General features: G+C 42.8%; 1 protein-coding gene across 4 annotated transcripts in view; it reads right to left on the bottom strand.

Moving 5' to 3' along the window:
• The window catches only part of LOC139003906 (protein mono-ADP-ribosyltransferase PARP14-like), a 65,837-nt gene extending 40,042 nt beyond the window's left edge, over positions 1-25,795 (bottom strand). For 3 of the 4 annotated variants that reach the window (XM_070406335.1, XM_070406336.1, XM_070406338.1), the window contains exons 1-5: positions 25,567-25,795; positions 16,032-16,165; positions 15,034-15,067; positions 11,264-11,500; positions 7,985-8,221 (exon numbers count right to left, since the gene is read on the bottom strand). In XM_070406335.1, coding sequence (XP_070262436.1) covers positions 7,985-8,221; positions 11,264-11,500; positions 15,034-15,067; positions 16,032-16,165; positions 25,567-25,753 — 829 coding nt within the window. In that variant the 5' untranslated portion in view covers positions 25,754-25,795. The remainder of the gene's footprint in view (positions 1-7,984; positions 8,222-11,263; positions 11,501-15,033; positions 15,068-16,031; positions 16,166-25,566) is intronic. The other variant, XM_070406337.1, reaches the window with a different exon arrangement.
• Between the last annotated feature and the right edge of the window lie 201 nt (positions 25,796-25,996).

Raw genomic sequence — 25,996 nt, 5'->3', positions numbered from 1 at the left:
CCCCATCTGGAGAAAGAAATGGACTTACAGGTCCAAGAAGCGCAGAGAACCCCAAACAAAAGGAATCCAAAGAGGACCACACCAAGACACATCATCATTAAAATGCCAAGAGCAAAAGACAAAGAGAAAATCTTAAAAGCAGCAAGAGAAAGAGGCTTAATTACCTACAAGGGAATACCCATACGACTGTCAGCTGATTTCTCAACAGAAACTTTGCAGGCCAGAAGGGAATGGCAAGAAATATTCAAAGTGCTGAATACCAAGAACCTACAACCAAGACTACTTTATCCAGCAAAGCTATCATTCAGAATTGAAGGTCAGATAAAGAGCTTCACAGATAAGGAAAAGCTAAAGGAGTTCATCACCGCCAAACCAGTATTATATGAAATGCTGAAAGGTATCCTTTAAGAAGAGGAAGAAGAAGAAAAAGGTAAAGATACAAATTATGAACAACAAACATGCATCTATCAACAAATGAATCTAAGAATCAAGTGAATAAATAACCTGATGTACAGAATGAACTGGTGATTATAATAGAATCAGGGACATAGAAAGGGAATAGAATGACTATTCTTGGGGGGAAAAGGGGTGTGGGAGATGCGGAAAGTGACTGGACAAAAATCGTGCACCTATGGATGAACACAGTGGGTGGGGAGTGAGGGTGGAGGGTGGGGTGGGAGCTGGAAGGAGGGGAGTTATGGGGGGAAAAAAGAGGAACAAATGTAATAATCTGAACAATAAAGATTTAATTAAAAAAAAAAAAAAAGAAAACACAACAATCCCAAATCTATGGGACACAGTGAAAGCAGTCCTGAGAGGTATGTTCATAGCTCTACAAGCCTACCTCAAAAAAACAAGAAAAAATGGTAATAAATTATCTAACCCTGTCACTTTAAGAATTAGAAATAGAGCAACAAGAAAGGCCCAGAGTAAGCAAAAGGAAGGAAATTATAAACATCAGAACAGAAATAAACAACATAGAGACCAAAAAAAAAAAAAAAAAATACAAAAGATCAATGAAACTAAGAACTTGTTCTTTGAAAGAATAACCAAGATTGATGAAACTCTAGCCAGGTTCCCCAAGAAACAGAGACAGAAGACACAAATAAACAAAATCAGAAATGAAAGAGGTGAAGTAACAACCCAACAGACATATAAAGGTTTGTAAAAAAAAAAAAATACAAACAACTCTACTCCAACAAACTGGACAACCTCGACAAAATGGACATATTCCTAGAAAAATACAAGCTTCCAAAACTCAATCAGAAAGAATCAAAAAACCTCAATAGGCCAATAACTACTGATGAAATTGAAACAGTAATTTAAAAAAAAAAACCGCCAGCAAACAAAAGCCCAGGAACAAATGGCTTCACAGAAGAGTTATATCAAACATTCAAAGAAAAACTAAAACCTATCCTCCTCGAACTATTCTAAAAAATTCAAGGGGAAGGCCACTTCCAAATTCTTTCTACCAAGCCAGCATTACCCTAATCCAAAAACCAGTAAAGGCACTAGAAAGAAAGACAATTACAGGCCATTATCCCTGATGAACATAGATGTTGAAATCCTCAACAAAATTCTAGTAAATCGGATCCAGCAGGATCATACACCATGACCAAGTGGGATTTATTCCGGGGATGCAAGACTGGTACAATATCCACAAATCAATAAACGTGATACATCACATAAATAAATTGAGAGACAAAAATTACATAGTCATATCAATTGATGCGGAAAAAGCTTTTGACAAAATCCAACACCCTTTCTTGATAAAAACCCTCAGCAAAGTGTGAATAGAGGGATCATACCTCAACATAATTAAAGCCTTATATGAAAAACCTACAGCCAACATCATACTCAATGGGCAAAAACTAAAATCATTTCCCCTAAGAACAGGAACAAGACAGGGATGCCCACTCTCAACACTCCTGTTTGACATAGTACTGGAAGTGCTAGACATTGTGATCAGACAAGAAAAAGAAATAAAAGGCATCCAAATTGGAAAAGGATAAGTAAAATTGTCATTATTCACAGATGACATGATATTGTACATTGAAAACCCTAAAGACTCTATCAAAAAACTACTAGACTTAATAAATGAATTCAGCAATTTAGCAGGATACAACATTAATGCTCAGAATCTATGGCTTTTTTTATACACCAATAATGAATTCACAGAAAGAGAAACTAAAAAACAATCACATTTTCCATTGCAACAAAAATTAAGATACCTTGGAATAAATTTAACCAAGAAGGTAAAGGCCCTATACTCAGGAAATTACAGGACGCGGAAAAAAGAGGTAGAGGAAGACATAAACAAATGGAAGAATATACCGTGTTCATGAACTGGTAGAATCAACATCATTAAAATGTCCATAATACCTGAAGTAATCTATAGATTCAATGCAATCCCCATTAAAATACCAATCTTATACTTCAAAGACTTAGAACAAACTCTCCAATATTTCTTCTGGAATTTAAAAAAACAAACACCTCAAATAGCTACAGTAATCTTGAGAAAGAAAAACAATGTTGGAGGGATCAAAATACCAGATATCAAGCTATCTTACAAAGCCACTGTTCTCAAAACTGCCTGGTACTGGCACGAGAACAGACATATAGACCAATGGATAAGAACAGAGAACCCAGAAATCGACCCAAGCCATTATGCTCAATTAATATTTGACAAAAGAGGCAAGAGCATACAATGGAGTCAAGACAGTCTCTTCAATAAATGGTGTTGAAAAAACTGGACAGATACATGCAAAAAAATGAAACTAGATCACCAACTTACACAAAAATAAACTCAAAATGTATAAAGGATTTAAACATAAGATGAAAAACCATGAAAATCTTAGAAGAAGACAAAGGCAGCAAAATAGCAGACATGTCATAATAATATCTTTACCAATAGCAGATATGTCATAGCAATATCTTTACAAATAAAGCTCCTAAGGCAATGGAAATGAAGAGAAAATAAACCAATGGGACCACATCAAAATATAAAGCTTCTGCACAGCAAAAGAAACCATCAACAAAATAAGAAAGCCCAATGCATGGGAGAACATATTTGCCAATGTTATTTTTGATAAGGGTTTAAAATTTATAGGATAGGGAACTCATACAACTTAACAAAAGGAAGATAAACAATCCAATCAAAAAATGGGCAAAGGACCTAAATAGACACCTTTCAAAGAGGACATTCAGAAAGCCAAGAGACATATGAAAACATGCTTAAAGTCACTAATCATCTGAGAGATGCCAATCAAAACAACAATGAGGTACCATCTCACACCTGTCAGAATGGCTATCATCAACAAATCAACAAACGACAAGTGCTGGCAAGGATGCCAAGCAAAAGGAACCCTTGTGCACTGCTGGTGGGAATGCAGACTGGTGCAGCTACTGTGGAAAACAGTATGGCGTTTCCTCAAAAAATTAAAAATGGAACTGCCATTTGACCCAGTGATCCCACTTCTAGGAATATATCCCAAGAGAACAGAAACACCAATCCAAAAGCATATATGCACCCCTATGTTCATAGCAGCACAATTTACAATAGCTAAGATTTAGAAACAGCCTAAGTGCCCATCAGCAGACCAGTGGATTAGAAAACTATCGTACATCTACACAATGGAATACTCTGCTGCTGTAAAAAAGAAGGAATTCTTACCATTTTCAAAGCATGGATGGAAGTGGAGAGCATTATGCTAAGTGAAATAAGCCAGTCCGTGAAATAAAAATACCACATGATCTCACTCACTAATGGTTAATAGAGACCATTATAAACTGATGAACAAAAATAGATACAGAGGCAGAGCAGCATTAAACAGACTCTCAAACTACAACAGGAAGGCTGGGGAGGCTTGGGGGGCGGGTAAGTGATCAACTAAAGGACTTATATGCATACATATAAGCATAAGCAATGGACACAAGACACTGGGGGGTAGGGGAGGCTGGGGAAAGGTCAAGGGGGGGAAAGGAGACAAATGTACTACTCATTGTAATATTTTAAGCAATAAAAAAATTTTAAAAAAAGAAAACTGTGGTACATCTACACAATGGAATACTATGCTGCTATTAAAAAGGAATTCTTATCATTTGCAACAGCCTGGATGGGACTGGAGACCATTATGCCAAGGAAAATAAGCCAGTCAGAGAAAGATAAATATCACATGATCTCACTCATTTGTGGCATATAATGAACAACATAAACTGATGAACAAAAATAGATGCAGAGAGAAAAAACAAGATGGCGGCATAGGTAAACAGTGGAGATTGCTGCCACGCACAACCACTTCAAAAATACAACTAAAAGACAGAACGGACATCATCCAGAACCACAGGAAGGCTGGCTGAGTGGAAATTCTACAACTAGAAGGAAAGAGAAAAGCACACTGAGACTCAGAGGAGGTGTGTTGCAGAAGTGAAATAGAGAGATACAGAGGCGCATGCGGAGAGGGCTGGCGGCTGAGGACACGGTTGTCTTTTTCAATCAGGAGGGAGTCTCAAGCTCTGAGCTCCAGTTCCCGGTGAGTCTCTGTGGACCCAGACTCATACAGGAAAAACTGGACTGTCTGGCATCAGTCGGAACTTGAGGGCAGCTTTCTCTCAGAGGTGCTTGCAGCGATTGCTGGGATACTGAGAAGCAGGGCCTCTGAGGACAGAACTGAGAGCAGCCATAACTGCTCGCTCCACCCTGTTGATCCACTGGGACCCCGCCCCACCCAAGCCCTGCACAGAGGCTTTGACATATGAAAGGCCTGGCCCTTTGCAATCTGATAATTACCTAACAAACTGCAGCTGGCCCAAGGCCCCAGGGTAACTTGCATTGCATCACAGCTGGCTACTGCTGGGTAGCCTCAGGCAGAGGCTAGATTAGCACCTCCTTAGAGATCCAGGAGCCAGTGTGCCCAGTGGTCAGAGTGGGACCATCCAGATTGCAGCTCCTCGGATCCATAAAGGACACACTCAGGGGGCAGACTCAGTGAGCACCAAAGCCCCATTGAAGCAAGTCTTGCCCTGGAGGGGTGTCTCCAGCACAGAAGTTCTCCCACTGCAAACACAGCTGATTCTCACAGCCAACTGCCCTGGAGGTCAATCCCTCCCAGTGTTACCTACAACAATCAAGGCTTAACTACAACAAGACTGTGCACAAAGCCCACAAGTGGGTGCACCAAGAGTGTCTATCTCAGGTAATTGGGGAGGCTGAGCCACTGGGCCCTATAGGACACCTAGCACAGAAATCCACTCTATCGACACAGCGAAGCATAAAAAAATGCAGAGACAGCCGAAACTGGTTTGGCTCAGTGGATAGAGCGTCGGCCTGCGGACTGAAAGGTCCCGGGTTCGATTCTGGTCAAGGGCATGTACCTTGGTTGCGGGCACATCCCCAGTGGGAGATGTGCATGAGGCAGCTGATCGATGTTTCTCTCCCATTGATGTTTCTAACTCTCTATCTCTCTCCCTTCCTCTCTGTAAAAAAAAATCAATAAAATATATATTTTTTTTAAAATGCAGAGAAAAAGAAACAGGACACAAATGACAGAAATGGAGGAAAGCAAACTACTGGATATAGAGTTCAAAACCACACTTTTAAGGTTTTTCAAGAATTTTCTAGAAACTGCCGGTAAACTTAATGAGACCCTCAAGAAATCTAATGAGAACTTCAAGGTTGTGATAAAGGACCAACTAGCAATTAAGCATTCACTGACTGAAATAAAGAATATTATACAGACTCCCAACAGCAGACTAGAGGATCACAAGAATCACGTCAAAGATTTGAAATATGAAGAAGCAAAAAACACCCAACCAGAAAAGCAAAATGAAAAAAGAACCCAAAAATACGAAGATAGTGTAAGGAGCCTCTGGGACAGCTTCAAGCGTACCAACATCCGAATTATAGGGGTGCCAGAAGAAGAGAGAGAGCAAGATATTGAAAACCTATTGGAAGAAATAATGACAGAAAACTTCCCCTACCTGGTGAAAGAAATAGACTTACAAGTCCAGGAAGCACATAGAACCCCAAACAAAAGGAATCCAAAGAGGACCACACCAAGACACATCATAATTAAAATTCCAAGAGCAAAAGACAAAGAGACAATCTTACAAGCAGCAAGAGAAAGACTGTCGGTTACCTACAAGGGAGTACCCATACGACTGTCAGCTGATTTCTCAACAGAAACTATGCAGGCCAGAAGGGAGTGGCAAGAAATATTCAAAGTGATGAATGCCAAGAACCTACAACCAAGATTACTTTATCCAGCAAAGCTATCATTCAGAATTGAAGGTCATATAAAGAGCTTCACAGATAAGAAAAAGCTAAAGGAGTTCATCACCACCAAACCAGTATTATATGAAATGCTGAAAGGTATCCTTTAAGAAGAGGAAGAAGAAGAAAAAGTAAAGATACAAACTATGAACAACAAATACACATCTATCAACAAGTAAATCCAAAAATCAAGTGAATAAATAATCTGATGAACAGAATAAACTGGTCATTATAATAGAATCAGGGTCATAGAAAGCGAGTGGATTGATTATTCTTGTGGGGAAAGGGGTGTGGGAAGAGACTGAACAAAAATTGTGCACCTATGGAAAAGGACAGTGGGGGGGGGGGTGTTTGAGGGCGAGGGTGGGGGGGAAATGGGTAAAGGGGAGCTATGGGGGGAAAAGAGGAAGAACTGTAATAATCTGAACAATAAAGATTTAATTTAAGAAAAACAGATGCAGAGACAGAGAGGCATCAAACAGATGTTCAAACTTTAGTGGGAAGGCGGGGGGATGGAGGAAAGAGATCAACCAATGGACCTGTATGCATGCATATAAGCATAACCAATAGACACAGACACTAGCAGGGTGAGAGCATGTGCTGGAGGGTGGGGTAGGTAGGGGGAGATGAATGGGGGGGAAAAGAGACATATGTAATACTATATGTAACACTTAAAACAATAAAAAATTTTAAAAATAAGATAAGCCTCAATTAAATACTTCCTATTATTAGTGGTACCCAAGTAACTAGGCATTCTGAAGACACACCCAACTGCCCCATGTCCTCAATTTGTTCAAAAGCCCCAAAGTTGTCAACTCCCACCATTGGCTGGGAGCCAAATTCTAGAGTAGACAGCTTTATGTAGCTCTACCTTTGCCCAAGGAACACTAGGTCTTTCATTCTATTTTAAGCTAAAACATACCTTCACACCACCTTCTCCAACTTATAAAAGCTGAAGAAGGTTCTTCCAAGCACCCCATGAAGCAATTTATCTTAAGTGGGTGGCATATCACATGATCCTATCTCATGCTCCCCCATTTAATCCCAAACACAATGTTTCTTCTTTCCCTAGGAAGTCAGGTTCACTAATTCCTCAGCCTTGACCTCTGAACATGAATGGAATCTCCAAGCTGGCTTTGCAAGTGTCTCAGAGACCTGGCAATTCATGTCTATAAAACCCTCAGGAGTGCTTCCCTGAGGTTCAGCTTGACATGGTTTTCACAGGGTCACTGCACCCACTGATCATGTGAAATCACCCCCATTAACTTCTGAATGATGACCCTGACAGGTGAAAGGGGACGAAGTGACACTTCTTAGGAGCATATGCGTTTCTGAGTATTTCTTTATCTAAAATTGTTGAAATTAACTTGAGAATTTCTGCCAAGTGTACAGATAAAAAGCAGATAATCTCTTTTTTAACACAGTATTTCCAGGATTCTAAGAATTATATATTTTTTAGTTATCATAGGTAGAGACTTATAAGAAAAACTTTATATCTTTCAACAAAGTGACATTACTTCTTTAATGTTTGAGTCACTGGACACATTAAGTATCATATCCCAGATGAACAGAATTCCTAACTGGATTATCAAAGAAATATATGAATGAAAATAAAATACATCAGAATTTAACTGATAACTATAATAATAAGATCTGTTAACATATTTAAATTATGCCAGGTAAGGTGTACAAAATCAGGCTAATAGACATTACCTTTTCTGTCAAAAAATTCTACCAGAGCTGAACTCTCTTCAGGAAAACATTCAATACTGACAATTCTTCCCCCTCCATTTTGAGGATTTTCAAATAAACATTTCAAATCATAGGAGTCAACATCAGGCGGCAGGTTTTCAACCCTGATTGTTTTTGTCGCTTCCAGAAGTCTTGGAGAAAGCTGAAGTTGTGTCACTGAAGGGTGCATGACACAATCTTCAACAAATTTCATGGCATCTGCAAACCAAAATTAATCAATCAGAAAACTATCCTATCTAATAATAGACAAACATGATGATTGACCATACCTTTGCTACGCCTCCCATGGGCTAATCAGCATTATATGCAATTTAACCACCAACAAAGATGGTGGCTAATTTGCATACTGCAGGCAGGGCGGGACAGCACAGCCACCAGCACGAGAGCCACTATCCAGGCCCCCATGTGCAACCCCAGAAGCCACCTGCCTGCCACCCATGATGGGATCCGATCCTGGGCCGCAGGCTGGCCCCAGAAGCCCCATAAGCCGCCCAGAAGCCAATGATGAGGGGAAGATGGGGGTCCCCTGCCCAGGCCAGACATGTGTGCGGAGGCCTCAGGACTGGGCAATGGGCCAATCTGGCGATTGGAGGGTGATGGTGGTCGACGCCTCTGGCCTAGGTGTCAGGCCTGGGCAGGGGGCGGAGCCGGCAATCGGAGGGGTCTAGGGGTCCCCTGCCCAGGCCTGATGCCTCTGGCTGAGGTGTCAGGCCTGGGCGAGGGGTCGATATGGTGATTGGAGGGTGAAGGGGGTCGACACCTCTGGCCAAGGCATCAGGCCTGGGCAAGGGGCCAATCTGGCGATCGGAGGGAGATGGGGGTCTCTGTCCAGGCCTGAAGCCTGGGCCAGAGGCATCAGGCCTGGGCTGGGGGTGGAGCAGGCAATTTATTTGCCAAAAATTCCCAGTCTCTGAACAATGATGCATCTATGAATGTCTTACCAGAGTTGTTTCCCTACCTTCAATGTCAGCCCGCTCCAGCCCTCCTTGATATAACCACCTGAGTACTCTCTACTATTCAAATCTCCTCACTTCATCCCTTTCTCAAGTCTTTCAATGGCTCCCCATTACCTGCAGGCATGAGTTCACACTCCTGAGCTAGGTGAAATATGTCCTTTGCTATTTGACTCCAAACTGACTTCTAAATATCACCTCTGGTTATTCCGTGCCATTCATTTTATTTTCATACTGCCACAGAAACTAGTCATTATTTTGAAAACCATTCTCCTTTGTCTTTGTTTATATGGTTTCCTGTGCTTGAAATACCCTCCTCCAATATTTTATCTTGGTCCTTTTCCTCCTTCAGGACTCAACCCAATTATCTCTTTCAAATAAATAAATATTGATGCTGGGCCCATATTGTGTCAGGTTCTGTGCTAGGAGCTGGAAAGGAGTTGAATACAAGTTCTTGAACATTCACCTTCCAGGAGGGAGGAAGTCTTGAAAGAAAACAAGTGGTCTATTGTGGCATCAAAAGAGGCCAGAAGACTAATATTGGCACTCAGACAAGGATTCCCAGAGTAAGTAGTCACCAATCTGAGTTTTGAAGAATGAAGAAGAGTTTACCAGATAGATATGGGAGGAAGCATTTCAGGCAGAGGGAACCGCAGTGACATTGAACATAGTATATTGGGGACCTGATAGCCTGGTACTGCAGGAGTCTAAGCTTCATAGAAGGATGGAGGCAGGGCAAAGCAACACTGCCCTGTTTGGGTCCCCTTTCCTCCCATTCCCCACAGCCTGCTGTTCACAGCCAAGGGAGGCAACTTCTCCTCTTGATCTTCGCTGCTCATTTGTGTATTGGTTCCCACCCTGGCCCGTAGGAGTTCCCCAGAAGCAGGGACCAAGAATTATTCATCTCGGCAACATCAAAATCTCGTATTACTACTACAGCACCTAGACATGTGCACATAGTAGGCATTTAAACTTTTTGCTCAATAAACAAAAGCAGATCCATCTAGTTATTCCTTTATGAGAAATAATCATAAACTTGAAAGTAGAATAGCTCCCTTATTGAATCCTTACCATGTCCTTACCAGGAACGATGTTAAGAGTTTTTCAAACATTATTTCTTTAATTCTCACAAAAACTGAATAAGGCAGGTGTTCTTCTCCCCATTTTATAGGTGAAGAAAGCAAAGCACACAGAGGATAGTAACTTGATCAACCTCACATAACTAGTTAAATGTTGAAGCTAGAATTTTGACATCATGACCTCGCTCTTTTTTTTTTTAATCCTCACCCAAGATATGTTTTTGTTGATTTGAGAGAGAAAGGAAGGGAGAGAGTGAGAGAAACATCAATGTGAGAGAAAAACATCAGCACCAACCCCAGAACATTTTGGTGCATGGGATAACATTCTAACCAACGGAGCTACCTGGGCAAGGCATGACCTGTGCTCTTAATTAACCATTCCACTGCCTCAGCTATGTAATAGTGAGGACTTGGAATTGGAAAATGTCCCCGTTTTTCTGGAGATGGCTCTTCCAACTCACAGACTCCTTCCACAGACCTCAAAGAGCACTCATTTTCTGCATCACATACACTTACTCTCCCAGCATATGTGGATGACCCTGAAAATACTGAGAAGATATATGGCAAAGGGGATAACAGAACAGGCTGTATAGAGGTCTGCTGCCAGGGTTCAAATCCAGTACTTCATTTATTAGCATCTCTGCACCTCTGTCTTCTCAGGTATAAAATGAGAAATAATAATAATCTCAAAAGGTTGTTGAATGGAACAAATTAAGTAATACATGTAAAGAGCTTAGCATAGTACCTAACTTACACTAATAGCATTTGAGTGTTTGCTAGCATTATAATTATTACCTTCAAGTCCAATTTGGTAACACAGATCCATATTTACTTCTCTCAATGAGGTAGCACGTGAAAACACTTACTCCTGTGCTCAGAATCACTTTAAGATCCATGGACTTCACTTAGATTTTCATTTAGGTTCTCTCTCTCTCTCTCTCTCTCTCTCTCTCTCTCTCACACACACACACACACACACAAAAAAAAAAACTCATACAATAAATTTAATTCATTAAACATGCCATAATTTGGATTCACAACAAAATTGCTTCTCTTTCAAATAAAAAAGGATTTATATTAACTTGGCATCCTCTCTTACCAGCTACTAACAAGAATCAAACTTTCAGAGACATTCCATTAGCTGGGTGTCCCAAATCCCAAAAGTGCTATGCAAAGAAGACTGAACATGAAGGGTCACTTGATCTTACCTATGTATTTTCGAAAGGTAACTATGCCGACATCAAAATCTCGTACTACTTCCACTTCAAAATCAGCACTGGACAAGCCACTTATGTTCTCCACCAACAAGGTTAGCATCATGTCAGTCACATTTGCTTTGAGATTTTCAAATGCAACCAAAGAGGGAATATTTTCACATTGCTTTGGGATATCTTCCATTTTTTCTGATCTTTTGTTGAGAGAGATTTGTGTATCTTCTGACGCATCTGATTTTAGGGATACAAAAGAGGTAAAGATGTTATATTTATCTACCATGATTTCAGCAAAGTAAATTATCATAAGACACTGCCCTTTTTCCTTCCCAACCTCTTAGCTAACTCAAATAAAAACAGATCTTAGAGGGCTTTTAGCTTAAATGAATTGTGATGATGATGTTCAATTTTATTACACCTCTTTCTGCTAACATATACTTCTATCACAGCACCATAGTATAATTATTGAACTCAGTTTCTCAAAGGTAAGGAATATGTTTATGCATTCTGGTATTGCTAGCACATGGTATATACTTGAGTCTCAATGAGTGTCTGTTGAATTGGAGATTTAGTGCTTAGACCATTGGAGGAAAGCAAGAATATCTGATGATGCCAAACATGAGCATGATCTAACACTTTATGCTCTGAAAAGCAGTACTTCCCTTCACTGAAGAGAAAAAAAGATGCTTGCACTGAATGAGTAGGGGATACACAGAGACGGTAAAATGGCCTAGACTCTAGAGAGCTATACGTGTACATCAAACTCAGTGAATAGCAATCACTCCAGCCAGCTTGTTCCTCTCCATTGTTGACCATAAGTGAGTTACACATATGCATAAGGTCAGTCTTACTCTATTCTTAATCCAGTGCAGTGAACCATGATGGGTATAATAGTATCTTTAGACAATCTTTACACAACTATACAGTTGGAACCCTTGGCATGTTAAAGGTACTGGATATGTGGAGAGGGTACATACAAAAAACATTGGATAAGGAACTTATTATCTAATGGAGGTATTGAAGAAAAATAAGAAGAGAAACTGACATTTGTAAATGTTTACTATGGCAGTAAAATGTCATGTGCTTATCAAATCCACTTTGTTTTCTTTCTGGGAAATATTGCCCAGACTTCCTACAATTAAGTTCCTATAGTAGAGTTCGTGTGGCTAATGGAATATGGGAAGAAGGGGTGAATTCCACTTCCAAGCATGACCTATGCATGTCTCCTTCATATGGATCTCCATTCTTTCTTGCTGTGACCTTGCAGGCCTGTATCAATAGGTCCTGGATTCCCAAATGATTGCATAAAGCAGTCTAGACTTCACCCACCACCCTAGCTGCCAACTACACTGCACTGTGATCTGGGGACTTGTTTGTTACAGCAGTTAGATCACCCCAATACACACACACACATACACACACACACACACACACACACACACACCAAATAAAAAATAGCTTGAGGCTTCAACGGCAACATAAACTAGCATTCAATGAGTCATGAATGACAAATCAGGATGAGTCCTGGGCTGGAGGTGAGGCCTTATGAGTTCAACCCCTGACTCTGCCACTCTTTACCCATGTGACCTTGGGCACATCTCTTAATTTTAAAATGCGAGTATTGGACTGAGTGAATGATAAGAGCCTTACTAGCAATACAGTTTTATCACCCCACTATTAGAAGCTTCATCACAAGAGAGGCATTGCCATTTAAAGAGCACCAACAATTAAGGCAGGATTCCAAGAAAAAGGGGTTGGCTGGCTTGGAAAGGGTTTAGAGAAGAGGAGAAATCTGAGTAGATTTTGAAAGGTCTATGGAATTTAGGTAGAGAAAAGCGGGGTAGAGAGTACTGTGAGCAACAGAATACAGGCAGAGTATCGTGTTGTGCCAAACTATTTAGGAAATGGTGATCTGACCAATAAAGGTTAAGGAGCTCTCATGTACAGAGATGTAAGAAATGAGGCCAGAAAAGTCAGCTTCATCCAGAATGGGGTCTGGACTTTATCTTGCAGTTGGTGGTAAGGTGAGACAGGGAAGGTTTCTATGAAAAAGATGACCAGATATCCAGCAATACAAAAGACTGGTTAGATTTAAGGAGAAAGACAACTGGTACAGAGAGACCAAGCAGGGTATTCTGCCATGCTGGATTTGTAAAGTGATAATGGGGGTCTAGTGTGAGGGAGGAACGAATGAGACCAACATATGTGAAAACTTAAAGAAAAGACAAATTTCTAGTAGGTGATGGGCAAACTGGTTATGCACTTGAAGAGAAATAAAAAAGACAGAAGTTCTGACAATGGACCAAGAGCCCTGACAATGACCCCAAGCTCTCATCCCAGTACCACTTTCAAAAAGAGAACATTGCAAAAATCTAAACATGTTCTCACGACAATGTTTGGAGGCAGATGACACACGTGGCTTCAGACACATTGGTCCTAACATATTTTTCAACAGGAAGGTCAGACACAACTCTGGGATTTAGATGACGGTCCAGGCTTGAAATATAGACTTGGAATAAACGGAATTTGCTGACCACAAGTGACCAGTATTTCTCTGCTCTTACTCATCTCTCTTCTAGTTCTTCCACTTGCTGGTTTCCACCTTTGAGCTCGAACCCAGCTCAGCGTGGCCTGAAACAGGACACTGGCTTAGTGCTCATACCCCCTGATGTTGGTGTGCACCTTTCCCTGCTCTGTCACTGCCTGTCAATCTTTAACCTGAAGCTGTGGGTTTCAGGCATGCCTAGTACCTTCATGGTTCTGTGTCCTCTCCTCTCCTCATCCCTTAGATATAGGACTACTAGGTACTAGGCAACCACCCTCCATCCTCATTTTGATCACCATTCTAATGAGTTACTAGATTTCTGACAATGGACCAAGAGCCCTGACAATGACCCCAAGCTCTCATCCCAGTACCATTTTCAAAAAGAGAAAATTGCAAAAATCTAAACATGTTCTCAAGACAATTTCTACTTTAGAAGAAAATATTTACACATTTTTTTTGGAATTTTCTTTTCCCTAAGATCTGGATATGTATCACTTTATCTCTCTTGCTCAGCCATTAAACACATTTCACTCTTTCGTCCCCTTTATAACACCATGCTTAGCCCAGAAAAGTGGGGTAGAGAGTACTGGCTTCTTTAGTAAATGTCAGGGGCCACAGGCTAACACCCAGACACTAGTTAAGCAACAGACTCCACAACAGCCACTAGGTGTTGGGCTCTATCTTACAGCAGATGGGAGGAGAGGAGCTGCTGCTGCTCTGGAGGGTTGCACCCGATCCTGCACCCAGCACTCAAGCTTTCATCCACAGAGGACCCACACCTTCCTGTAGTGACTCCTGAGGACAGCACTTTCCACACCCAGTGCTCAGAAACTGACTTGGCCACACACAGCACCCACTGATGTGTCATGTACTTGCTTCTCGATGGCCGCTTGGGCACATGTAGGCTCTAAAGGTCAGTTCATCACCTTCCTCCAGGCATCTCTTAACCCTCCACTCAATTGCAAGGTGTCTCCCAGTCCCCACAGAGAGAGCAGTTTCCATCCTTCTGACCTGAGCCTTTAGAGCTCAAGTGGCTGCCCCAGTGTTCACCCTCTGAACAGGTGACTGGGAGTATAATGAGAATGAGCCCAAGGCACCGCCAAGTTGAGAAAAACCAGCCTTGTGAAGTAAAGAAGATAAGGATGATGTATGTCTACAAGTGCCATCTTTAATCAAAACAAAACTGCCTCGTGAAGGCCAGTCATCTCAATTGAATCCTTACCTGGTTCTTTGGCATGTTCTTTGGCCTTGGATTCCTGAAATTCAAACAATAAAGTAGCATTCATAAATTGCCAATAATGCAAATTTCCTTACATTAAGAAAATGTGCCTGAGACCAGCCTGGAGATATAACGTCAGCAGTCACAATAGTGAAAAAATACAGCAATAATGCTTTTGAATGACCCCCCTTATGTAGTGGCACCTCCAGTTACTCAGAACAAAAATCATTGGCAAAAATTAGTCACAAATAACAGAAATCCCAGTGATTACCAAGTGCCTGGGGCATGGGGTAAGATCTGCATCTTTTCCCCATTTAACATTTATTGAGTCTTTCCCACGAACACTGTACCATTTGCTTTATACAGGTTGTCTCATCCAACCCTCACAACAATCCAACAAACCAACAAGGTAAATATACTATTACTATACCATTTTAGGAATACTTAGTACATGCAGTATGGACCGCTATCTCCTCAAAACAATGTAAAAGTAAAACTAATACAGCAAGTTCCAGGTTAAGAGCAACACAAAATTTTATATCATAAACCATCCTTATTATAACCCCCAAATCTTGACTTTTCTGAAATTGCTTAAAAGCAAGCAAACAAAATGTGCCTCCTCCTTCATTATTCCATACCTGTCCCACCACATCTGTAAGTTGCATTTCTCACTGCAGTTTGATTTATATGTTTTGTTCCACTAAGTCAGTGGTCGGCAAACTGTGGCTTGCAAGCCACATGCGGCTATTTGGACCTTTGAGTGTGGCTCTTTCTAAGCCTTAGGAGTACCCTAATTAAGTTAATAACAATGTACCTACCTATATAGTTTAAGTTTAAAAAATTTGGCTCTCAAAAGAAATTTCAATCATTGTACTGTTGATACTTGGCTCTGTTGACTAATGAGTTTGCCGACCACTGCACTAGGTGTTCCTCATTGTGCTTCCCATCCCACACACCTTGGGAGAACACCCTACTTCCTGGCTACTTGCTCCTTTACTTACCTTTGCTGGAATTTTCTCCTTAGAGGCATCATGGACTTCATTTGGGTCTGGAGGCAACTTGACTGTTAACTTAAATGTTCCTTTTCCCGGCAATGCTAACTCATGGTTCTCTCTCTCTAGAACGTTCTGCCGCACTGAAATATCAAAAAAGAAGGGAGGAGAAGGAGAACTATCAAGCAATCTTTATTCACAAAATTATTCCGTATTTCCGGTCGACCAAGATGGCGGCGTAGGTAAACACCGGAGACCGCTGCCGCAAACAACCATTTCAAAAATACAACTAAAAGACGGAACGGACATCACCCAGAACCACAGGAAGGCTGGCTGAAGAGAGACTCTACAACTAGAAGGAAAGAGAACAGCAAATCGAGGCTCAGAGGCGGCGCAGTGTGGAAAATACAAAGGTACCGAGGTGCGCGCGAAAGCGGGCTGGTGGCTGAGGGCGCGGTTGTCGTTTTCTGTCGGGAGTGAGTCTCAGACTCTGGGCTCCAGATCCGGGCGAGTCTCTAGGGACCCAGACTCAAACGGGAGAAGCGGGATTACCCGGCATCAGTTGGAACCTGAGGGCAGCTTTCTCTCCGAGGTTTGCAGCGGCTGCCGGGGTTCTGAGAAGCAGAGCCTCTGGGAACGGGACTGAGCGTGGCCATAACTGCTCCCTCCGCCCGCCCTGTTGATCCCGCCCCGCCCAAAGCCTGCGCACAGCCATTTGCCGATCGCCTCAGGCAAAGGCTGGATTAGCGCCTCCCCAGAAGACAGACGTTTTCCGCACAGCTGATTCCTATAGCCAGTCGGCCTGAGGGTCAAATCCCTCTAGTGTTAACTACAACAATTAAGGCTTGGCTAGAACAAGACTGCGCACAGAGACCACAAGGGGGTGCACCAAGAAAGCATAAAAGATGCGGAGACAAAAAAACATGACAGAAATGGAGGATATGGAGCTAAGAATCGCAATTTTGAGGGCTTGCCATAAATTTGTGCAGAACCTCACGAAAACTAATGAGACCCTCGATGCTACGATAAAGAAATTAGAAAGTAAGCATACACGGACTGAAATAAAGAATATTATACCCAATAGCAGACCAGAGGAGTACAATAATCAAACCAAAGATTCGACAAAAAACACCCAATTGGAAAAGCAAAATGAAAAAAGAATCCGAAAGTGTGAAGATAGTGTAAGGAGCCTCTGGGACAGCTTTAAGCGGTCTAATATCAGAGTCATTGGAGTGCCAGAAGATGAGAGACAGCAAGATATTGAAAACCTATTTCAAGAAATAATGGCAGAAAACTTCCCCCACCTGGTGAAAGAAATGGACTTACAGGTCCAAGAAGCGCAGAGAACCCCAAACAAAAGGGATCCAAAGAGGACCACACCAAGACACATCATCATTAAAATGCCAAGAGCAAAAGACAAAGAGAAAATCTTAAAAGCAGCAAGAGAAAGAGGCTCAATTACCTACAAGGGAATACCCATACGACTGTCAGCTGATTTCTCAACAGAAACTTTGCAGGCCAGAAGGGAATGGCAAGAAATATTCAAAGTGCTGAATACCAAGAACCTACAACCAAGATTACTTTATCCAGCAAAGCTATCATTCAGAATTGAAGGTCAGATAAAGAGCTTCACAGATAAGGAAAAGCTAAAGGAGTTCATCACCGCCAAACCAGTATTATATGAAATGCTGAAAGGTATCCTTTAAGAAGAGGAAGAAGAAGAAAAAGGTAAAGATACAAATTATGAACAACAAACATGCATCTATCAACAAATGAATCTAAGAATCAAGTGAATAAATAACCTGATGTACAGAATGAACTGGTGATTATAATAGAATCAGGGACATAGAAAGGGAATAGAATGACTATTCTTGGGGGAAAAAGGGGTGTGGGAGATGCGGGAAGTGACTGGACAAAAATCATGCACCTATGGATGAACACAGTGGGTGGGGAGTGAGGGTGGAGGGTGGGGTGGGAGCTGGAAGGAGGGGAGTTATGGGGGGAAAAAAGAGGAACAAATGTAATAATCTGAACAATAAAGATTTAATTAAAAAAAAAAAAATTTAAAAAAAAAAAAAATTATTCCGTATTTCCAAAGCCTTTGTCATCATCAATCAATTACTCAGTCATTTCCCCAAGAGAGACCTTACGTGGAAAAAAAAAAAAAGGAAAAGTTTATCAAGCAGACATGGATTTGAATTCTATCTTTAAACTTATTTTTTTAACCTTAAGTATTTCCAGAGCCTCAGTCTTCTTGTATAATAAACAATTAATAAAGATTGTATTATATGGGTGTTACGTGGATTCAACTGAAGAAACATAAAGAATGTGGTATAGTACCTGATGCTCAGTGGGCACTCAGAAAAGGAGCAATATTTATTGTACAGTAAAGGAAATAATTACAACATCAGTCACGGTGAGCCTGTGTACATTGGGTGCTGGGACATGGCATGATAAAAGCCATGTTTTAGGAAGGTGACTCAGGTAACTAGGAGCAGAATGGCCAGGAGCCTAGTTAAAAAGTTTTTCAATCAATGCCGAAACCGGTTTGGCTCAGTGGATAGAGCGTCGGCCTGCGGACTGAAGGGTCCCGGGTTCGATTCCGGTCAGGGGCATGTACCTGGGTTGCGGGCACATCCCCAGTGGGAGATGTGCAGGAGGCAGCTGGTCGATGTTTCTCTCTCATCGATGTTTCTAACTTTCTATCTCTCTCCCTTCCTCTCTGTAAAAAATCAATAAAATATATTTTAAAAAAAAAAAAAGTTTTTCAATCAATTCTTTTAACTTGTGAAGAGAAAAGCCTCCCATCTGATAGGAAAAGAAAAAGGAAAAAATGGATGGAGAGATTTAAAAACAAAATCGCACATCGGGCAGCTGGGCTGTAGTGAAAAAAACTGAACAGTGAACATAAGCATTCAAAAAACCTGGAACAGAATACCAACTCTAGATGAGTGACATTGAGAAACTATCTTCACGTCTCTTAAATCTGTTTTCTCATTCAAACCGGTGATCTGTGAATGAATTTTGTAACACACACAAGAGGTATGCAAATGTAAGTTATAATTATAAGAGGCAGACAGAGAAAGAAAGGCAAAGTTAGTGTATCTCAGAGTGTGGAGAATAGGGAGTGAGTTTAGATGAGGAGATGTGGTGGACATAGTCAGATGGTGCAAAAATGTCAGGATGAAGGGGAACCTTTGAGAGTTCCCTACTGTTCACTGTTGTAGCCCTGCCATGAATGTTGGGTTACCATGTTGCATTCTGATATGGTTGGCCTGATGAGGCCAAAGATACAGGTAGGAATCTTTTAAAAAGAGTAGCTTAAATAGCTTTCCCTCCTCAACCATCCATGGAAGGATAGGATGCCAATAGAATGAAACAGACCCCCAGAAATAATATAAGACTCAAATTTCACTCTTGGTGGGAGGAAAGATGTCTTCACAGAGACTCCTAAGGGGCTGTCCTAAGCTTGAGTAAGGGCTGAATAAGAACCCGGTGCCAGAGAGGAAGCTAAGTTTTGTAAGTCACGCTGTCCGTGGACCTCTGTGATACCTTCCTTTTATTATTCCCTAGACTTTGGTAGAGTCCTGTCCAGACATTTATTTTTTTTATTTTTTTATTGATATCAGAGAGGAAGGGAGAGGGAGAGAGAAAGATAGAAACATCAATGATAAGAGAGTATCATTGATCGGCTACCTACTGCATGCTCCCTAATGGGGATGGAGCTCGCAACCTGGGCATGTGCCCTTGACGGGAATCAATGGAACCAGTGACTGGCTAGGGCCACGCATTTAAATGTGCCAGTCTGGCCCTGGCCTGTATTGCTCAATGGTAAGAGTGTCGACCCTCCCATGTAAGGGCCAGGAGTTTGATTCCTGGTCAGGGGCATGTACCTGGGTTTCAGGTTCCATCCCCTGGCCCCAATCAGGGCACCTGACCGGGTTTTGGTCTCTATCCCACATAGGAGGCATGCAAGAGGCAGCCAAACAATGATTCTCCCTCATTATTAATATTTCTATTTTTATCTCCCTCCCTTCCTATATAAAATCAATTAAAAATAATTTAAAAATAAATAAATGTACCATCCTATTCTGTGTGCAATATGCATGAACATCACTACTTCAAGAGGACAGAGGGTAGCAAGATCAGTAAGTCCTCCCCAACAAGGAAAACCTGAATCTGGGAGGAATAAGGCTGAATCTCTGATGTCCAGCCACCCTGACCTATGTCCTTCCTGCACTAATCTCAAACCATCCACACTTACTTTTATTAATGGGTTTCCTTATCCCAAAGAGACTGACAAAAATCAGGAGCCAAATTATGACCAGAGAGGATGATAAATGTACGCATCCAAAAATCTCCCAAGTCAATTTACACTCAACTTTTCAGAAATTCAATGAACTATATAAAAGTAAAATGCAGCTTCCCAATAGTTCCGGTTGCTCTACCGTAATTTCCACAGAGAAATGCTGGTGGACTCAGCCTGATTATGTGAATTATATGACTAAAGGCATGTTACACGACAAGACTGCACCTGCTGAGGCCACTGGTGTGGAGGGAATGGGTCTCCCTGTAAAGACAAGATCTCCTGCCCTAGGACTGCCAGGGAAGGTCATTCATTGTTAGCAAATTTCCTGTCAACCTGCTGCTGAGAAAGCTGCTTCTGACAGGAAACCGAAACTGACTGGGACTTTCCAGTCCCCAAGAACTTTGACCATAAAAGGTCATCAGTTGCAGGGATTATGAGATGTCTGTGCTGAGGGTAACAAGAAGGGGCCATTGAGCAGCCTGGGGGTGGGAGAAGGGGGTCGTGGGCTAGAACAGCTGAAGGAAAAAGCCTGGCAGGAGACTGAAATAGGTTCTAATTTGAGGGCTAGAACAGAATGATGATATCATCACAGAATTATATTTTGCACTGGTTGTATTTCTATGCTGTGTGTATTTCCTATGATGGGCTCCCATTTTGTTCGTCCAGGGACATCAACAGCCAGCATTCTCAAACTTTAGTGCCTCAGAGTCACCGAGGGTGCTGGTTCAAAGTGCTGATGCCCTCACCCACCCACACTCAGGGTTCCTGAGTCTCTAGGACAGAGCTGGGCTGTGTCTGTTTAACCTGCTGAGGGTTAATGAGATGCTAAAGAAGAAAGAAGCCCTGCTAAGGGCCAGAACCATGGTGGTGCTAACAGTTGGAATCAACGTGGTAACATCCCTTGAGAAAATGGCTTATATCATACAGCTGCCCTTCTGTGCATTCCTTGGTGAAATTAATCCTTGGAAAACTGTGTACCTGTTTCCATAAAGCTCTGGGCCCAGCAGGTCTCCTGTCTCCTGCCCCCTGCCCGCCTCCCTTCTTTCACACTCTTCCGTGTTTCCCTTTCCTCTCTGGGTTTCATCTTTCCTTCCTGGATCCTTGCTTAAAGCTTTCCAATTGCTCTCATGGCCTTGTAAGCCTCTCCTCTGGCCCAAAGGCTTCTCAAATCCAGGGAAGGAAAGCGGGATTAGGAGTTGTCTACATCCTCTCCTGGGAGATTCCAATGGAAAAAGTATGTGCTCTGGGAGTGTCTGGTCATGTGCCTCCCCCTAAAGGACCAACAAAGACAGTGGTGATCAGGAGCAAGCTGTTATCTCCCTCCAATAACTCTGTATGTCACCCAGGCAATGTGATTTTAAGCAGGCCTCTGCCCCTCCCCAGGTGACCCCAGAACTACTGGGAAGCTCCACAATACATGGGGAAATCGTCATGACTCCTCCCATTGCTTAGCCCGGCGGTCAGCAAACCTCGGCTTGTGAACCACATGAGGCTCTTTCGTCCCTTGAGTGTGGCTCTTCCACAAAATACCACGTGCGGGCGCGCACGTTCAGTGTGATTGAAACTTCGTGGCCCATGCACAGAAGTCGGTTTTCGGCCTGGGCGAGTCTTTTTGAAGAAGTGGCATTAGAAGAAGTGGGGGGTGTTAGTCGGTAGGGTGATGGGAGACACGGCACAGGCAGGCCCCGGGATACACAGCATGGGGGGAGGCGCACAATTTATGCAGGAGTTGAGTGAGCCAGTCAGTCAGCAGTCTCATTTGCAGTGGTTAGTGCTAGTTGCATAAACAAAAACCTAGAAGCCACCTTTAAAGAGTTCAATCTGAGGTGAACACCTGAAATTGCTGCATCGCACAACTACTTCAAAAATACAACTAAAAGACAAAACAGACATCATCCAGAACCACAGGATGGCTGGCTGAGTGGAAATTCTACAACCAGAAGGAAAGAGAAAAGCACACTGAGACTCAGAGGAGGTGCGGAAGTAAAGTGCAGAGGTACAGAGGCTCGAGCACGTGCGGAAAGGGGCTGGCAATAAAGGTGTCTTTTGCAATCGGGAGGGAGGCACAAGTTCCCGACGGCCCTGACCCCAGTTCCGGGCAAGTCTCCGGGGACCCAGACTCATAGAAGGGAAAACTGGACTGTCTGGCAGTGGGTGGAACTCAAGGCCGGCTTTCTCTCAGAGGTGCTTGCAGCGAATACTGAGGAACACTGAGACCTGGGACCTCTTTGGGCAGGACTGAGGATCAGCCATAGCTGTTTGCTCCACCCTGTTGATTCCCTGAGACCCCGACCCACACAATCTGTGTGCAGAGGCTTTTGCATATGAATGGGCTGGCCCTTTGAGATCTAGAATTACCTAACAAACTGCAGCTGGATCAGAAAGACCCAGAACATCCAAAAGAAGGCCCAAGGCCCCACAGTAGCTTGCATTGCTTCACAGCTGGGCCTCATCTGGGCACCTCCAAAACCCAAACAAGGAAGAGGAACCTGCAGATCTCTCCACAGCTCCTGCTGGGTAGCCTCAGGCAGAGGCTAAATAAGCACCTCCTTAGAGATCCAAGAGCCAGTGTACCCAGTGGTCAGAGTGGGACCATCCAGATTACAACTCCTCAGATCCATAAGGGACACACTCAGGGGGCAGACTCAGTGAGCACCAAAGCCCCACTGAAGCAAGTCTTGCCCCAGAGGGGTGTCTCCAGCACAGAAGTTCTCCCACTGCAGACACAGCTGATTCCAGCCAGTTGGCCTGGAGGTCAATTCCTCCCAGTGATACCTACAACAATCAAGGCTTAACTACAACAAGACTGTGCACACAGCTCACAAAGGGGTGCACCAAGAGTGTCCACTCCAGGTAATTGGGGAGGCTGAGCCACTCGGCCCTATAGGACACCTAGCACAGAAAGCCACTCTATCAACACAGGGAAGCAGCCAAAATGCGGAGACAAAGAAACAGGTCACAAATGACAGAAATGGAGGAAAGCAAACTACTGGATATAGAGTTCAAAACCACACTTTTAAGGTTTTTCAAGGATTTTCTAGAAACCGCCGACAAACTTAATGAGACCCTCAATAAATCTAATGAGACCCTCAAGGTTGTGATAAAGGACCAACTAGAAATTAAGCATACACTGACTGAAATAAAGAATATTATACAGACTCCCAACAGCAGACTAGAGGATCGCAAGAATCAAGTCAAAGATTTGAAATACGAAGAAGCAAAAAACACCCAACTGGAAAAGCAAAATGAAAAAAGAATCCAAAAATATCAAGATAGTATAAGGAGCCTCTGGGACAACTTCAAGCATCCCAATATCTGAATTATAGGGGTGCCAGAAGAAGAGAGAGAGCAAGATACTGAAAACCTATTTGAAGAAATAATGACAAAAAACTTCCCCTATCTGTTGAAACAAATAGACTTACAAGTCCAGGAAGCGCAGAGAACCCCAAACAAAAGGAATACAAAGAGGACCACACCAAGACACATCATAATTAAAATGCTAAGGGCAAAAGACAAAGAGAAAATCTTAAAAGCAGCAAGAGATAAACAGTCAGTTACCTACAAGGGAGTACCCATATGATTGTCAGCTGATTTCTCAACAGAAACTATGCAGGCCAGAAGGGAGTGACAAGAAATATTCAAAGTGATGAATAGCAAGAACCTACAACCAAGATTACTTTATCCAGCAAAGCTATCATTCAGAAGTGAAGGTCAGATAAAGAGCTTCACTGATAAGAAAACGCTAAAGGAGTTCATCACCACCAACCCAGTATTATATGAAATGCTGAAAGGTATTCTTTAAGAAGAAGAAGAAGAAAAAGGTAAAGATAAAAATTATGAACAACAAATACATATCTATCAACAAGTGAATCTAAAAATCAAGTGAATAAAAAATCTGATGAACAGAGTAAATGGGTGAATATAATAGAATCAGGGTCATAGAAAGGAGTGGACTGACTATTCTCGGGGCGGGGGGGAAGAAGTGTGGGGGGTGTGGGACGAGACTGGACAAAAATTGTACACTTATGGATGAGGACAGTGCAGGGGTAAGGGCAAAGGGTGGGGTGGCAACTGGGTGGAGGGAAGCTATGGTGGGAAAAAAAGAGGAACAACTGTAATAATCTGAACAATAAAGATTTATTTAAAAAAATAAAAATTAATAAAATTAATAAAAATTTTTAAAAAAGAGTTCAATCTGATTGAGGTATGTTTGCTGAGGTCGACCCCTTCCAACTCTCCCATCCACACTCGTTTTGTATACTTTTTTCATCAGCTAGAAGATGAGTGTGGATGGGAGAGTTGGAAGAGGTCGACCTCAGCGAACATACCTCGATCAGACTGAGGACGTTTTTAGCAAAGGCCAGCTTAGGAGTACCCTACTTAAGTTAGTAACAATGTACCTACCCATATAGTTTAAGTTTAAAAAATTTGGCTCTCAAAAGAAATTTCAATCGTTGTACTGTTGATATTTGGCTCTGTTGACTAATGAGTTTGCCGACCACTGGCTTAGCCCCTCTTCCCCCGCCACCCGCCGCCGCCTAAAAACTAACAGAAGAAGAGGGGCTCTCCCTCCTTCTCACATGGAGCACCAGCCATTCCCAGAGAATCAGTTACCAAATCCAGAACAGCACACAATATGTCTCTCCAGCCCCACACTGACTTTCATTGTTAAGGACTCACTTGTCCTCACTCAGAATAACTGCACGGATCTCTTCAAAGGTCTGATTTTCATGGTCTCTCCCAACAGAAACCAATGTGCCTATTTTCAACCAAATTTATCTCCCTAACGTATAGTTGGACTTTTATCCCTGGAAACTTTCTCTTCCCTTAAAATCGTGTTCCCATAAACCTAGGGAGTTCTAGAACTGCTGCCTCAATTGGCAGAAGACAAAAAGCGCAAGAGATGCAACTATGCCATGAGCACACTCCGTATTAATACATTAATGCACTATGTAACCTTGTAAAATAAAGCGAGTACCCAGGCTCTCAGCGCCTTTCGGTTCTCCCTGGCGCGGTTCTGCCCCCACCCGCCACCTCCAGGCAGAGGCAGCACCGCTGAGTTCCTAGAAGCGCGGGGCAGAGGAACGCAGCGACCCCCGCATTTCTGGTCCATTCTGCAACCCGCCCACCGCCAACTGCTGCGGCTGGAGCCGGTCCCGCTGCGCGCCCCAGTCCAAGTGTCCCCACAGGGAGAGCCCCATGGTCTCCTCTCACCCCCGCCCCGGCGCCCCTCACCGTCAAGCGGGTGGAAGAGCACTAGGAAGCGGGCCGGGCTGCCGGGTTCCTGTCGGACCACACACTCCCCGCCTCCCGATCTCTTCTGGCTCTGGAAGTACAACTGCAACTTGGTGGTCAAGCTCTTCGGGGGATCGGGACCCCAGGACCCCTCGACCAGCAGCGGGAAGTAGCCGGGTGCAGCCATCCTCAGCCCTGTTCAGGGAGGGACTGCTAATCCTACCCCAGCTCAGGCAGTTAACTTTGCCTCTTTCGCTTTCCTTTGGGGGATCAGGGAGGGAACTCCTCCCAGCTCTTATGTTACTGCCTTTGGCTGTAAACAGCAACCTCAGATTTGATGAGTCACCCCCTCAGAATTTTCACTTTCATTTGGGCCCCAGGGCAAGGCCATCCAGATATTTGGGTGAACACGGGTCTCTAAACGCAGGCC

Source organism: Myotis yumanensis, unplaced genomic scaffold, assembly GCF_028538775.1.
Source record: "Myotis yumanensis isolate MYYU_CA2020_CCGP unplaced genomic scaffold, mMyoYum1.0.hap1 SCAF_2, whole genome shotgun sequence".
NCBI lineage: Eukaryota > Metazoa > Chordata > Mammalia > Chiroptera > Vespertilionidae > Myotis > Myotis yumanensis.
This window is presented reverse-complemented; position numbering and strand designations above follow the sequence as displayed.